Source organism: Rhinolophus ferrumequinum, chromosome 18, assembly GCF_004115265.2.
Source record: "Rhinolophus ferrumequinum isolate MPI-CBG mRhiFer1 chromosome 18, mRhiFer1_v1.p, whole genome shotgun sequence".
In the NCBI taxonomy this organism is placed as follows: domain Eukaryota; kingdom Metazoa; phylum Chordata; class Mammalia; order Chiroptera; family Rhinolophidae; genus Rhinolophus; species Rhinolophus ferrumequinum.
Window position 1 is genome coordinate 15,273,887 of NC_046301.1, and position 17,238 is coordinate 15,291,124.

The 17,238-nt window shown below is 33.3% G+C and overlaps 1 protein-coding gene across 5 annotated transcripts in view; it reads left to right on the top strand.

Moving 5' to 3' along the window:
- Positions 1–17,238, top strand: part of NAA15 (N-alpha-acetyltransferase 15, NatA auxiliary subunit) — a 120,382-nt gene that overhangs the window by 81,279 nt on the left and 21,865 nt on the right. For all 5 annotated transcript variants that reach the window (XM_033133672.1, XM_033133673.1, XM_033133671.1 and 2 more), the window contains 10 exons: positions 1,760–1,844; positions 3,586–3,690; positions 5,640–5,797; positions 6,132–6,266; positions 7,473–7,626; positions 10,480–10,599; positions 11,975–12,070; positions 12,226–12,332; positions 14,122–14,194; positions 16,733–16,902. In XM_033133672.1, coding sequence (XP_032989563.1) covers positions 3,597–3,690; positions 5,640–5,797; positions 6,132–6,266; positions 7,473–7,626; positions 10,480–10,599; positions 11,975–12,070; positions 12,226–12,332; positions 14,122–14,194; positions 16,733–16,902 — 1,107 coding nt within the window. In that variant the 5' untranslated portion in view covers positions 1,760–1,844; positions 3,586–3,596. The remainder of the gene's footprint in view (positions 1–1,759; positions 1,845–3,585; positions 3,691–5,639; positions 5,798–6,131; positions 6,267–7,472; positions 7,627–10,479; positions 10,600–11,974; positions 12,071–12,225; positions 12,333–14,121; positions 14,195–16,732; positions 16,903–17,238) is intronic.

Consider the following 17,238-nt stretch of genomic DNA (forward strand, 5'->3'; position numbering starts at 1 on the left):
GTTGTGTTTTGGATATTAGGTTTGAGATGTGAAACAACAAAAGATGGTGAGTACATAGTTGGTATAGAATAACTCTGTAGTTGGCTATGGCATTGAGCTTAAGCAATTGATTTGATGTTAAATTTTAAAATGTACGTTTTCATTATTTTTGTTTCTACACGTTTTTCTACTATCATTTTTTCATTATTTGCATTAACTAATCTCTCCCAGATTTTGAATATATTACATCAAAAATTGTGAGTAATATTTGTTTAAATTTATGACAGTGATTTTGGCATAGAATATCATATCTTTTAGAAGCAGGTTTTTTTCTGTAATAAATACAGTGCTTCAAAAATTATTAAGAAAGCACCCAAAAGTGAAATAGCACTAAAAGGTTTTTGATGAAAAAAAGTTATCCCCCTTCCATGACTTCCCACTCTGGAATTAAGCACCCTGAATCCTTCTAGCCATTTTCTCGGGTATTTGCTTGCTTGTTTAATAATATATCACTGTTTCTTGATACATGACTTCTAGATATTTGTTGACTTCTGGTTATGGAAAATGAGGACTTAGAACTTCGTCATTCACACGTTTGCCCACTTTCCCATTATAGTTATAGTATATCACAATATTTGGATCAATCAGTACTGAATGTTTACATTTTTATAATTATGCATTTATTTGTTAATGGTAAGCCAAATATTACACTAAGACCACACTTTCTTAGATAAGCATTTATTTCTCCTGTCTCATTTATGCAGTTGCCTGGTTTTTTCTGTAAATCTGTTAGGGTTTATTCCCCCAAAATGTGTCTGTATTTCTGTCCTGTGCTTATAAATAAATGAATATTTTCCATATTATGAAGTACATCAGTTCTATTTTTGCCCTTGCTGGAAACCTATTCCATGGTGGCCTTTGGCTTCTTGTTTCATTTTGGAGTGATTGTTCTCTAGGGATTTGGGTTTTTTTTTTTCTGCGTTAAATTCCTTGTTTACTAAGTTCTATATTATCTCTTTTTTTATTTGTTTTGATCCTTTTTAATAGCTTGCTAAGGAAGAGTGCATAGAAATAAAATTTTAGCATTTTGAGAATCCTTAAAATTTCACTTTACTCATGTACTTGATGGATAATTTGGCTGGGTATAGAATTCTTGGTTGAAACTTAATTTCACTCTGTATTTTGAAGACTGTGTATAGTTTTTTTCTGGCTTTCAGCAATATTCCATTGTTACTTTGGAATAAAAGTTCAATGCCATTTTGATTACAGATCCTTCTTATGTGGCTTGTTTTTGTTTGTTGTTGTCCCCCCCACACACACACTCTGGAAGTTTTTAAAGACCTTTTCTTTATTTCCAGGTTTTGAAATTTTATTATGGTGTGCCATGCGGTGGGTCTTTTCTTTTCCCTTCATTATTTTGTATGCCCTTGTTTGTCCCTTTACAGCTGGAGAGACTTCCTCAGTTAAAAAGAAAATGTTATTTTGAAATATAACATCGACACCTTTACTTTTTTTTCAGTTTTCAAACAACACTTTTTGGACCTTTTGAAGTGAGCTAATTTTCTTGTTTTTCCTAATCTGTTTTCTATCCTTTTGTTTTGCCTTCACTTTCTGTATTTGAACCTTCCATATTTTTTTACTGGCATTTTAGTGGGATTTAGGATAATATGGAAATAACATTTGATCATTATGTTGTATTTAACAGAATCAAAAATTGAGCATTAGATTTAAATTTTTTGCATTTCTTACTAAACTCAAATTTTCTTTTTTGTTTTCACAGAGGTGTTATGAACATAAACAGTATAGAAATGGATTGAAATTCTGTAAACAAATCCTCTCTAACCCTAAATTTGCAGAGCATGGAGGTAAGTGTAACTATTATATACTTGTAAGTTTAAGTAGATAAGGCTTTGCTTACCTGTCCGGTTTTACTTATTTGGGTTCTGTCTCTTGGGTTCTGTCACTTCCAGCTGCCATAACTATTTTCCAGAGAGAATGGACCTTCTTGTCCTTGGCTCCTGTGAAAAGATGTTTCATACTGTATTTTGAATTTAATGTCAAGAAAATAATAACACATTCTACTTGAGTTCTGAGTTATTCGTTGTTTCAATAAAGGCACCATAGGAAATGCACAAGAACCTAGTGGGACAAATATGCTTATTTAAGTTTGACAAGTAACTTTATTTAAGATGGTATAAGAAAAATTTACTTTAGAACTTTGATTGAGCTGGAGAATTTTATTCCTTATAATAAGCTTATTCAGAAAGGGCCCATTTGGTCCTTTGCTGATGAACCAACATCTTTTTATTTAGCATTGTATTTTAATTAGTTTTTCAAAACAGTCATGTTTAAGACATAATTTATATATTGCAATGTTCTGAAAGTTTTTTTAGCTTTTGCCAGTGTGATGGTGGAAGATTAGGCAGTGCGATATTTATAGGGTAAGGGAAGAGTGTAGCTAAACTCGTGAAGAGGCAAAGGAAAAATAAGCTTTCACAGGTCTGATTTGTACAGTTAGGAAACATGGCTGTTTGGTAATTAATTTGATAATATTCTCTTAGTATCGAAGCGAGAGAGTAATAGTTCTCTCCTAGCTTTCTTTACTCTTGTATACTTTCAGTATAATAATAAAATTGTTTGGAGATGGAAAGCAATGGGAATAAAAGTATGTAAATTTGTCTCTTTTGGTTTGTTAAATATTTTCTCTGGCCAGCTGGATATTAGGCTGTCATTGTTTCTAAAATGCAGTTTCTCTCATATTTAACATATCTGAAATCAGGTTGCATGTGAAGTGTCATAATTTAACTGAAAATATTTTTTAACGTTACATGTCTTAGACTTAATTGCCACCCAGGGTTTTATTAATTAAGGCACTTTAAGATGTTTGGTAAAACTTGGAAGAATAGATTTTATTTGACAACAAAAGGCTACTTTCTACAGTTCCTTGTTAATTTGTCTTATTTGCCAAATATATTTTGTTTGTTTTCTTGTCCTTTAAACTTATCTATGATTTATAATGGTTTGTACGTGATTTTTCCCCCTTCTCTTTTGCTTCAATTTCTTTATCTGTATTTTCCTATAAATGTTGAGTTCTTCCTCAGGATAATACCTTTAATTCTGATATACATTTATGAAAATCATAAATGTATATAATTTGTTTATATTTTAATCATTGAGCAGTGAATTTAATCTTTATGTAATTTGGGTTCAAAGGGGTAAAGTCTGTTTCAAGATAAAGTTTTTCATACTTTAAAGGAGTGATTATATAAGGTCATTACATGGAATTCCTCTAAAGAACAATAATAGAGCCATTGTAATTTATTACAATATGAATTACCAGATATTCACGCAATTTTGTAACTTTTATCTGAAAAATAAACTCCAGAGGCCTAAAGTAGAGAAATATGGTTTAACTTGGTTTGTGAATTTTTAAAAATATTTTAATTGTGTGCAAACCTGGAAAATTTTCCCAATAATCTTCTCGAAGTTTTCAACTCTTAGGGTAATATAACATTTGTTTTTGAGATTATGGTTACCTTTTTTGATGTTAATTTATTTTTAATATTTAATTTCTTTTTTCTACCCTTCTTATTTTTTAAAAAATAGAAACCCTGGCTATGAAAGGATTAACGTTGAACTGTTTGGGAAAAAAGGAAGAAGCTTATGAATTGGTTCGTAGAGGTTTGAGAAATGACTTGAAGAGTCATGTCTGTATCCTTTTTGAGATATATTTAAGGATTGGGTTGGAGTATCTTGAACTAAGGCAGCAATTTGGGAGTCAGAAGTTTTAGATTCCTCTTACCACGTAACTCCACAGAAGATGTTACTTTCTTAAATTCAATAATAGCAACTACCTTAATTCAGGGAACATTTTTATATACCTACCATGTTCTAACATTATGTCTATTTACAGATAAATGGGACTTGCTTTTTAAAATATCTCTGAAAGTTCTTCTCGTGCTTCAAAAAAAAGAAGTACCCTGCAGATTTCATCATGATCATAAATTCGGAGATGGATATGCACAAAGAAATAGCGAGAGACAATGTAGTGTACTGATTAAGAGCACAAGCTTAGGAGTGTGCTTCGCTCAGGTTTGAATCCCCGCTCAGCTTCTTTTTGTGATCTTAGGACTTAAAATGACGGTAATCAGACCCACATCATTGTAGTGTTGTAAAGATGTAATGATGCCTAATATAGTCCCTGCTAATGCTAATTACTAGATAAATTTTATTTCATTAAGGGAAGTGTGAGGATAGGAGCAAGTACAAATGTCTGAGGGAAGATAGAGGGGGAAATTGTGGGTTACTAATTTTTAAATAGTTTTTAAACACATATTTCCTCGCCTAGTTTGTGGGCTAACACAATTTTAATTGCTAAAATACTTAGCAAATTTTCAAGCATTTACCAGGTCCGTGGCATAGTACAGACTAAAAAAAAGAGGGATTTTGTTCTTGAGGAATTTATTCTAGTGAAGACTTCTGAGTATTACATAAAATGTGACAGCTTATTCAAAAATTACCACTATTCCAGTAAAGCCGAAGTGAGTTGGGAGTAACCAGACACTGACAAGGTAAACAAAGCATTAATGAATAAGACTGTGATAGATATTTTTTTATCTTGTTCCCGATGAGAAGATTTTGTTAAGTTTTACCTTGCCATGCGAAAACAAAGATTATTTTTCAAATAAAATTTATAGTATTAAATATATTTTTAGTTACACATGCCGTTCTAGACATTCTTTTTCTGACTGTTGAGGATCTCTGGTGTAAAAGTTAGATTGAAAAGTTTGAACCTGATCTGAGAGAGCAACATTGTAAATTCCTGGAAAAGGAATTGGATTTTTTTTCTTTTGACTATGGTTATTTTGGCAGGAGAGAATAAAAAAGCCGAGAGACTGAAGGTGGGAGGATGGGTGACTTGTAATAATCAAGATCTAAAATGCAAAGAACCTGCATTAGGGGAGTAGAATTATTTACATATTTTCCTCCTTTACAGCATTTTTTACAACTGGTAATTTTGCATATCTATGTCTCTTACTGGACTCCAAGTTCTTTGCATGCAGGAGTCTGCCCATTTTGGTCATCCATCAATTATTAAGAAACTTTGATATTTGTTAAAAGAATCAATGTTATTTTATGTGTGGTTGATTTTTAGGAACTTTGTTGTGCACTGAGGGTCTGTCCTTTCTGTAGGTAACTTCATTAGCTAAAGAAAAGAAAGTATACATGACTAAAAAGAATTTCATGTCATAGATACCCATTCCCTCTTTTTCCTTTCAAAAATAATATCTAACATATATTGAGCATTTACGAGTATTTTGTGCCAGGCAGTGAGCACTTTATATGTGTTATTCTGTTTAGTCACCAAAGTACTATATGCCTTGCTCTATAGACTTTCTATTTACATTTTATAATTGAGGAAACATAATGAGACTAAATAACTTGTCCAAGGTTACAGAGTTAACAAGGCAAGCTAGAACTCTTTTCTCTGGCTCGAAACGCTGTATTAAACCACCTCTATATTTATATTCTCTCCTTTTTTTAAACTTGTAATTTTTTAAGTAGCTGTAGTTCTCAGAGTTTCCTGGGGAACATTAATGGAATATTATTTCTTGACTTAACTAAATCTTTTAGGTTGTATCCTTAACTAAATCCTTTAGGTTGGCATGTTTACGGCCTTCTCCAGAGGTCAGACAAGAAATATGATGAAGCCATTAAGTGTTACAGAAATGCGCTAAAATGGGATAAGGACAATCTTCAAATCTTAAGGGACCTTTCTTTACTACAGATTCAAATGCGAGACCTTGAGGGTTACAGGGTAAGTAAAAGAATGTTTTTATTCTAGGGGAAAATATTGTATTATCTTTTCCATCCTCTTTTCTTAGAGTAAGTAGGTCAGGAAATGATAAAGGGCAACTGGTCTTAATGTTTTAAACAATTTACACGGTTACCTTGGGGACTTCCTTGTGCTTAACAAACCTTTTTTTGCCTCTAAAGCTACACAATGTGGATGTTTGAAACTCTTTTGTATTATTATTCCCAGCATTGTGCTGCAAATTGCTCAGTGTTGTGGGGAAATTAATATGATCTTTTAAAGGAGCATTTGCTTTCACTGTAAACCTAAGAACAAGTGGTGTTTTCCCCCCTTAAAGGAAACAAGATATCAACTACTTCAGCTTCGACCTGCACAGAGAGCATCATGGATTGGTTATGCTATCGCTTACCATTTATTAGAAGATTATGAAATGGCAGCAAAGATTTTAGAAGAATTTAGGAAAACACAACAGGTAACAACGAGAAGCCAGACCTAGTGAACTAGGTCTGATTCTAAGTATAACTAAAAGAAAGAAGTGTACATAGACTTGCTACTTTTTTATATTGGAGTAGTTTTAAACTTACAGAAAAGTTGCAAGAATAGTACAGAGAACTTCATATAGGACAATAACTAATTAATTGTTAATATTTGACATATTTACTTTATAATCTGTATTTATTTATCTGTTTAAATTTTCTTCTTGAAACATTTGTAAGTAATTGCAGACACAATGCTCTTTTACTCTCAAATGCTTCAGTGTGATATTTCCTGAGAATAACTCTATAGTTGTGAATTCTATAGATAGTACTATGTAGGAAAAAATTGGAAAATTTAATATTAATGGACTATTATCTAATCCACAGCCCATATTCAAAATTTATTAATTGTTTATCTCCTTTCTTAGATTTCTTTTCCATTTAAGGATGCAGTTTAGAATCATACCTTACATTTAGTTATCATTTGTCTTTGGTCTTTTTTAATCTGAAGTTTTGAAGACATTGTGTATTTCACGACATTTGATATTTTTGAAGAGTACAGGGCAGTGTTTTTTAGAGTGTATTGGTTTGGATTTGTTTGATGGTTCCTCATTATTATAGTTAGGTATTTTTAGCAGGAAACCACAGAAGTAATATTGAGCCCTCAGTTCGTCACATTAAGAGGCAGATGATGTCTGTTTGTTCCATTTGATTACTTGGTTAAGGTGGTGCCTGTTAGGTTTCACCATATAAACTTATTTTTTCTCTTTATATCTGATAAACAATTGGCAACTTTATGAATAGTCTGTTCCTTATCAAACTTTCACCACTAGTTTTTGCATTCATTGATTATAAGTCTTGTGTGAGGCAGTTGTGCCAGTGATAGTTGCAAAATGGTGATTCTCTGTCTTTTATTCCTTTTAGATTTATTATTTGACATTCTACTGTTAGGGAAGATCTTTCCTTTCTCCTACTTATTTATTATATGTAAGGACTTATAGATTCTTATTCAATGGGTTATGAGTTAATACTGTCATTATTTACTTAATTGCTCCCTAGGCAGATATTTAGGAATTTTTTTAAAATGAGTTTTATCAATCAGATATTATCTGTAGGCTTCCTGTATGTATTTGAGTGTATAAACAATTTTCTAATATGAAAACAAAGTTCTTACTGTTAGTATTTCTTATGTCCATATATAGACGTCCCCCGATAAAGTGGATTATGAATATAGTGAGCTCCTTTTATATCAGAATCAAGTTCTTCGGGAAGCAGGTCTCTATAGAGAAGCCCTGGAACATCTTTGTACCTATGAAAAGCAGATTTGTGATAAACTTGCTGTAGAAGAAACCAAAGGTATTGTTTTTAAAGAATGTCATTTGTTCTAGTATTTAATTAAGACAGAGTGTAAGGCCAAAAGTGTAGTTGCTGCTGGTCATTGTATATAATTCAACTTTTGATGATAGAAAATGTATTTCTTACTCTGTACTTTGAATAATTTATAAGGTGGGAAAATACTCATTTAAACATTGTTGATGTAGGTAAAAAAATTGCAAACAATAAATATTGAATGAAAATACTCAAAAATTTTTTCTTTAAAGCATTTTTGATCTGAAAATATTACAAGGTTTGACCAAAACACAAGGTGCAATTGCTTAATTTTATAAGACAGGATTAAATTTCTTAGAAACAGCTTATTAGCCAAACTGTGTGTGTGCACCGGATTTCTTTATTACCAGTCGTATATATTGGTAAATCAGTCTTTACTAAAGTACATGTGGGATATTCTTTATGGTTTATCTGAATGTCTTTCTGGACATAGAACGTGAATTGAAACCAGAGATTTTGTTTTTATGTGTGGATTATGATAGGAAGGGTAGATCTTTAAAGATCTCCAATGTTGCCATTTGTTGGAAGGCAGAGAAGAAGAAGTCTTCTAATTTTAAAAATTGAGGAACTGATTATGGAAAAATGAAAGAAAAATAACAAGTAATTGAAAATACAAGTACTTTTTAAGAAACGTTTTTTTGCCCTTGTTAGTTCAGGGAACTGAAGTTGGTTGGTTTCAAATTCTTTTGGCTCCCCTTGAAGTTGAACACTAGATAAGTGTGGTATCCGTATACATAGCAGATGTAGCCGTTATTTGCCAGATGAACTTTGAGCAGAGGGTAATGCTACTGGCAAGGGAAAAAAGGAAAGTTAAGGATCCTGGAGCTCAGTTGTGAACTAGAGATCCCGGACAGCCCCTTTCATTTGAGTTGTCATCTCTTAGCAGTCTATTAAATAGTTATAAAGGGAGGAGATTTATACTTAATGGAAAGATGACAAGATTGGCAAGAACTAGGTCTTGAAACTGATATAATGTTGAATGTCAACTGTAATTTAAAATTTTTTAAAAAAGAAAAAATGTTTTTAAGTTAGGAAGATATGTTTAGAAAGTTTTATCAAATCTACTGTGTGTTACCAATGATGTTTTTTTAAAAAAAGTTAGTTTGGGTTCCTTCGTTAGCAGGCTTCTAATTAGCTATATGACCAGGGGCAAGTCTTGGGTGACAGTTTCTTTATGGAAGTACATGGGAGTTTTCAAAATACTCTCTTAGGAGCATTATTTCATTTGCTCCTCTTGATAACTGAGTAGAATCATCGATCTTTGGCAATTCTTGTAGTAAAGGCATCGTTGCTAGTGCTGGGAGCTTCCTAGAGAGGGTGAGTGGGCATATAGTTAGGCAGGAAGTGTCATCGACGCTTATTCCAGCAGTTCCTTCCAAAGATGAGGTGGGAGAAGATTCAAGAAAGGACGGGAATGGGTGTAGTGTAGGGAGAATTGCAGGATGTTCTTAGTGAAATAGGCTTTTGGTTACTATAGAGCGTGCTGTCCACCTCAACACTGTTGAGATTTTGGGACCGAGATGTTGGGAATGGAAGTCTCCTATGTGTTGCCAAATGTTGAGCACCATTTCTAGCTTCTACACATCAGATAGCAGTAGCACCCACGCCCCTTTACTGTGATAACTAAAAATTCTGCAGAAATTGCCAGATGTCCCTGGGTTGCAAAAGTGCCCCTGAGAACCACTGGTATAGTCATTAAGAATGTGGGCTCTTTCAGCCAAATTGCTTGGGTTCAAATCCCGACTCCAACAATTAACTAGCTGAAAGACCCTTAGCAAGTTAAGGTCTCTCTGCTTTAAAATGATGAAAATAATTGTAACCTAGCTCATAGAATTTTGAAAATTGAATTAGTTAATGCACGTGAAATGTTAAAGTCACTAGCACGTAGTGAGCACTCTGTAAGTGTTCGTTTTTATTATCTGAGGAGAGCAGAAGGTGCAAGGATCAAGTTATGGTTTGAAAATCATACCTTTGGTCAAAGGAGCCCATTAGGGTAAGGATTCTGAGCAGTGTTGGAGGCTTATCTGTGTTTGGAGCTCACATATTCCTAGTAATACCAGTGCCTCTGTCCATTCATCTAATGTCTTTGCTTCCTTTTGTGAGAAAGAGTGGAGCAAATACCTGGAATGATCCGGGCCTTAAAATTGGTAAAAAGGGGGAGCCTGGGTTTTGAGACTGGTTTTGATACTTGGGGCTGCTAATTTCATTCAGGGATGAGATTGGTCACGTAGCCCAGAGAAGACAAGCAATGAGACTAGAGTTGATGAGATGGCCTGAGGGGGAAAAAGGAAATGGTTTTTCTCTAGGCTAAGGGGTAGGATTAAGGAGACAAGACAGTTAAGCTCAAAGCAAGAGGCCTGTTTGCTAGTTGGCAAGCTTTAGAAAAAGGTTTTGAGTGTGGCCAAGATTGTGGGCTGCTACAGCAGAATCGTTTTATAGTTCATCAAGGGATGATAGGGTTAGGATATTGGATTGGGTCGTTAATTTAGGTATTGAAATTGTCCATGTAACATCAGGAAATAATTGAATAGTAGACGATCGCTTGATGATTGTGTTCAGTGAATTTGAGAAAGTAGCCTGAATGAACTTAGACAACTACCTGAATAAATTGAGGATGTGAAGAGAATGGCATTTCTAAATATAAACTTCAAAAAAGGAGAGAATAAAATTATATGGTAAATAATCTTGTTGAAGGGAATTGGAAGCTCAGGAGGCTACCATCCACTTCACAACATTGAAAAGACTTTTAAGAGAAAATTTGAGGAAAAGTTAAAGTTATAACCAGAAGATATTTAGCTAATTTAATTTGCTTTTTATCAGGGGAACTTCTATTGCAATTATCTCGTTTGGAAGATGCAACTGATGTTTATAGAGGATTACAAGAGAGAAATCCTGAAAACTGGGCCTATTACAAAGGCTTGGAAAAGGCACTCAAGCCAGGTAGTATTGTTTAAAACTTACTTTCTAAGTTTTAATTGCTTCTTTTGTTAATATAGATTTTATTAACTCACTGAAAAGCATAACTGAAAAAACGATGGTTAAGAATTGGTTCAAAATCTGAATATAAAAGTACATTTGCAAACTTCCATTTAATATGGCAGACTGAGCATTTTCTGAAACCTTTTCTGCCACAAATTCAAGGAAATAGTTGAGAAAAAATTTTTTGAAAGAACTTTTAAAAATTCACAAATGCATAACAAAAAAGCATCAAAAGCATGAAAGGGCGATTTCCACTGACAGAAATGGAGATGTCTCCCTAAAGGAAAGAAGCAAGCATAACTTCTGTGGTAACCTGTGGCTGCAGCAGAGTGTCCTGCCAGGGACAGCAGAGTGTCCTGCCAGTGAAGGTAGCCAAGCTGAGCACTGCTTTCCTATGTGGGAAGAAGAACTAAATTTCCATCACTCAAATCAACTTGGGTCTAAAGACTCTTTTTCTCTCCTTTCCTCGTCACCCTCTCCCAGGAATGGGACCCACTAGTGAGGACAGGTCCAGAAATATGTCATCTACAAATAGACCTGTTTCTTAGCCAAGATGATCTGATTTGAAGCTGTTTCCCTCAAGACTGGTAGTGAGCCATTCCTGATACAGTGATGTCTGTAGGAGAAACCTCGTAACAAGGAATGTCATACTATCATAGGTACACCAGCACAGGAATAATCGTCATCAGTGCCAGCAAAAGGGAGTGTAGAGACAATGGGGGGATGTAAGATGAGGACAGGGAATTGCAGCCAGGAAATATGAATAGTTATGTGAAAGTACCAGTTAGGAATCTGGGAAATGAAAAACCTACTTAGTGACAAAAAGATCTTAATGGGTTGAATAGCGTACAGGCCACAGCTAAAGAAAAATTAGTGAAGTGGAAGATTGACTTCAGGGGGGACGTTCTCAACTGATAGTAAAAGAGAAGATATAAAAGAAATGTGGAGAAATGGAAGATAGGGGGCAGATCCAGAAGCTCCAAAATAAATCAGGAGAGGAGTTAGAAAAGGAGAGGCTAAAGAGAATGGTGGCGAAGCCATATATGGGAATATAATAACTGAGCCTTTCTTAGAACTAAGGTAAAGGAGTCCTCAGATTTTAAAGGGCTACCTAAAACAGAATAGGATAAAGAAAATTATACGAGTATAGGTATTTAATATATGAAAGTATTAGAAGGAAATATTCTAAAATGACTTGACATTGAAGTAGTTAGATTACAAAATATTTTCTTCCCATCTTCAAATTTTCTGTTTAATGTGAAAAATTTTATATACTTTGAGAAATTTCCTAGAAAAATATACAAGTTATAATTACATACTTCTTTTTTGCCTGCAGCTAATATGTTAGAACGACTAAAAATTTATGAAGAGGCCTGGACTAAGTATCCCAGGGGACTGGTGCCAAGAAGACTGCCATTAAACTTTTTATCTGGTAAGTGAGAATAATTGCAAAGGAATGCAATGATGGTATGATTTACAGTTTCTTTCCTTGGTTTTAAATATGTGAATGTGCATAGTGAGGTTAAAGTACACATTGTTAGGATTGTCTGGGTAAATGGAGGTCAACACAACTTTTTTTCTTCCAAGGTGAGAAGTTTAAAGAATGTTTGGATAAGTTCCTAAGGATGAACTTCAGCAAGGGTTGTCCACCTGTCTTCAATACTTTGAGGTCATTATACAAAGATAAAGAAAAGGTAAAGCAAAGTAACTTTTTTTTGTGGGGGGGAGTATCATTTCTTTGCTCAGTATTTGAAATAGTTAATTCTTGCTTATCTGGGCACATAGTACACATTTGTACATCTTGTATCAGTTTTCCTAGCTTGCAGTTTAAATGCATCTTGGCCTCTTCTTTTTCATCCTCTTCTTTCTATAACTAAATAACTTATGGCTTATTCGTTTTCTCTCTTTTGTTTCTGGTGTATACTTTAATGAGTCAGTGTAGGCATGAAAGTTGGTACGGTAGTGATTTCTTCAGTATTTTCTCTCATCCCTGCTCATGGTGAAACTCAGAAGTGATTTTTTTTTTTAACTAAGTTTTAGCTTAATAAATCCTTTTTTATTTGGTAGAAAAAAATTATGTCAGAAGAGTTTGTTTGTTGTCCAAGTAAGTCACCTTACTCTTTCAGCTATATATTACAACATTCAAAATGCTTGTTAAGAGGGTGTTTTAATCATAATTTAAATTATTTTGCTTACAAGTGCAGTGACATCAAGACATGTTGGTTGGATTAAAAAAAAATGAGTTACAAGTGAAGTATCAAAAAAGATGGGACAAATTAAACATGCTTAACATTTGAAGCTAAAGCATGTAAGGTTTTTACCAATTGTTTGTTGAGAGGCCCAAGGCGTTGGCTTTTGATGACTGCTTCACTTTTTTTCTTGCATGCATCACATTTATAAAATGTGGTCTGTTATTTCCAGTTCTGATAGAGCAAGAACTTGATGCTTACAAGGCAGTCTTGATTATAGAATCCTGTATGTTTTTATGATATATATGGTCATCGCATGTAAATCTAAATTGGTTAAAAATGTTCAATTTATCCTGCATTTTCCCATGATATTCAACTTATAGAAACAAGTTCTTTCTTTTTGTTCTTATTTCTTAAGTTTACATAATATTGAATTCTATTCTGCAGTGATGGTAATAAATACAACTGATTCAAACAGGTTTGGGAAAAGAAAACTCTTAGTAAGAATGTAGCTCAGCTTCTGGGAGCAGAGGAACATGGGCACACCAGAGTAATCTAGCTGTGACCATTCAATCCTCACAGTTATCTGAGGTAATGGAGAGAGCTGGTGTTAATCTGTTGAGTCATTTAAGAGAGCTTCTGGAAATCCATTATAGATGGATTAAGCTAAGAAGGGGATTAATAAATTAAAAGTATTCACAGATCTCTTAGGAAGCCAGGAGCAAGTAGTATAGTCATGACTCAGGAAAAACCAGAACCTGGACAACCACTCATTCTCCTGGACCTCAGAAACCTACCTACTGTACCATATGTCAGTGGTACTGATGCTTTCCCTGGGATTATGGAATTGAGAATCGATGCTATCATCTACTTAAGGAATTTCTCTTTTCACATAGTATTTAATTCTCGATCCCTGAAGAGCAAATGATACTTGTGGGTGTTATTTATGTTGGATTGAGATAAAAATGAGCCAAGATAAAAATCATCCACAATATTACCTCTTTTTGTCCAACCCTTTCCTGATTTCTAGTTCAGCTCAATGCTAGATTTTCTAGCAGGGAAAGGAGTTGTCAGTATGATTCTAGAAAGTTAAGTCTTAATACACACCTTCAAAAATATGGTTTACTTGCTTTAAAATTTTTATGCATAAGTTAAGAGATTTATAAAAGTGTGTGTGTGAATGTTTGTTTAGCCCTTTAATAGTAAATAAATTTTGCACAAGGGTAGTAAATGTATATATACATATGTAATTTTTTTTTTTTAATTAAAGTGTGCTTGTATGTTTGTACTCTAGGTGGCAATCATAGAAGAATTAGTAGTAGGTTATGAAACTTCTCTAAAAAGCTGCCGGTTATTTAATCCCAATGGTAAGTGCTCAAGTTTTATGTTTTAAAAACATCTTGCAATTTTTAATATACTATGAAATTCTTAGAAGGACAGTATTTTTTTTTTTTATTTAGGCAATAAGTTTAGTATATTTAAACTTTTTTTCCCTTTAAGATGGAGATGCATTAATTTGCATATTGTGAAAATATTTGGTAAGAAGAGAATCACATTAGCTTATTGAAAAACATTTTATGTAAAATTTAGAACATCTGCAATACTAGGTGTAATAATGTAATGATCATCCATTTACCCACCATCCAGCTTCAGTGATTTTTTTAACTCATGACCAAACTCATTTCATTTATATTCTTACCTGCTTCCTTCTACTGCCATGTTATTCTGAAGCAAATCCCAAACATCACACCATTTCACCCATGAATATTTTAATATTCAGGAGATCGTAACCATAATATCCTCACCACACCTGTACATAAATATTTTCTTAAAATACCAAACAATGTCATCTTAGAAATGTCATTGTTTCTTTTTGTTTTTGAAGTATGAATGAAGATCCAAATGAAATCTATACTTTGAATTTGGTTGATAATATCTTTTAACTCTCTTTTAATCTATAGGTTTTTCCCTCCATCTTTTCCTTTCTTCAACTTGTTTGTTAAAGAAATTAGTTTTTTTCTTGAGTTTTCCTAGATTTTGCTGAATGCACCCCTCTTAATTTGCTATAAATTGTTAAATTGGATGTATAACTGTGCTGTCTGGTATGATGTGGCTATTAAAATTTTTTAAATTAAAAATTTAATTCCTCAGTTGCAGTAGCCACATTGCAAGTGCTGCTCAGTAGCCATGTGAAGCTACTGCGTACCATATTGGACAGGAAAAATACAGAGCCTTTCCATCATAGCAGAAACTTCCAATGGGCACGTCTGACCAGAGGCCTGATGAGATTAGAACATGGTTTTGGTTGTTTGCTTTATGTTTTGTTTTAAATATAAGAGTGATGAGCAAGGTTCTTTCACGAGTGGTGGTGTGTTCTTTCATCAGGAGGCATGTAGTATTTGTTTTACATGTTAGCAACTGTTAGGAATTACAGACGGGTGATATTCCATCATTCATTTTTTATTACCTTAAAAAGGAAATTTTCTTTCATCTATTTCTGCTTATTCAATATTTCATTGAGTATAGGAAAAGCAAGATAAATGCACCTTTTTCTCCCTTGACTCTTCTACCTTCTTTTTGTTTACATTTTCAAAATAATTGATTTAGTATCATCCTTCGAAGATGGCTAATACACGTTTTAAAGGTATTATTATGAATTCATAGATTTAAACATATTTGATGTTTTAAACTGTTGCAGTTTTAAATGGTTCCAGCCCTCATATACCATGGTAGTAGTTGATAGCTTCCTTGCAGTTTGGTATGACAAATTATTCCAGTTCATCTTGTGCACTGCCCATAGAGACCTGGAAGCAATTGTTTTTCCCAAGGAGCCCTGGTTTCTACAGTGGGAAAGCCCAGTATGGGACCTGGGATACTCATTGCTATTGGGTTTGATCATTGTTTCTAGGTCTCAGTTTAATTTTAATAATACTTTTTAGAAGGCGTTACCATGGTTTCATTGGTTAATCATCATGATGTTCCTTTGATTATCAGCATTTTCCTACATATTTTACAAATGTGGAAGAGGTTCAATGACATGCCCAAGAATATGCAGCACTTTAGTTGCAGATCTATCAGATCGGGAGTTGGTGAGTTCCACTCCTATTGTTTGTCCACTGAGCCATCCTACTTTTACCAGGATAAAAATAAGCAATCTATTGCTTTCTTTGAAAGCAAATAACAATTCTCAGACTTTAGAAATTTGGGTTAAAAAGCACTTTTTAATGTGTGGGTTGTGTATTTAACTCACACATTTTCTTAGTGTATAAAAATTAAATTATGAACTAAAATATAGAATAAGTTTTTTTACTTATCTCTTTTTTGGGATATAGTTTTTATTCTACCTCAATTATACATCATTGAATATTCAGCATAATATTAAAATATATTGAGATTATTATAATCACCAAATTTTAAAATTAGCACATCACAAGTATATTTATGCATAGTTTAGTACATTAGCTAGAAACCCAATGAAGCAGTTGGGTCTTTTTTTTTTTTTAACCTCACATTAATGGAAAATTTCTTTTGATTTTTTTTTTCTTTGATAACAATACACTCTATTTCTAGTACAACTTGTCTTCCCACCCCTTTCAGTTTCCTTTTTAGGTAATTTATTACATCTTTGATCGCATTTATCTGCCATATTTATTATGTAAAGTTCTTAATAAATGCAAGGCATTATGCTAGGGGCTATAGTGATATGGAACAAAAAGTGTCCCTTCCAAAGACCTTACAAATTTAGTGGTAGTTTTATAGCTAGATGTATAAATAGCACAGTTCAAACTGCTTTCCTTATTAATAAAGATAGAGTACACATTTTGAGATGGGTATCCTCTTAATATATATGATGACTAATCTTGTTTTTTTTCCTCTCCCACTCCCCACCTCCCCATTTTTTAAAGATGATGGAAAAGAGGAGCCACCAACCACATTACTTTGGGTTCAGTACTACTTGGCACAACATTATGACAAAATTGGTCAGCCATCTATTGCTCTGGAATACATAAATACTGCTATTGAAAGTACACCTACGTTGATAGAACTCTTTCTTGTGAAAGCTAAAATTTATAAGGTAAAAATCTATTCCCCTTTTTCTTATAATGAAACTGACAACTTTTTCATATATTTTATGGATTCTAAATGCTATAAAAACAATGATTATTTGATGGCTTATAAAACATGGAACAAGTATAGTACATTTCTCAGTCTGATTACTTTTAGACTTGTGGTCATTCTAATTTGATCATTCACCTCTATATATACACATACATATATATAGTTATATATGGTTATTCATATTATATATTGATACATTCACACATCTTCACATCTGGTTAATTTCTTGGCTTTAAGTAGTAAGAATATTGGTAATCAAAAGTAATTATATTTGCTGTGAAATGTTTGTTTC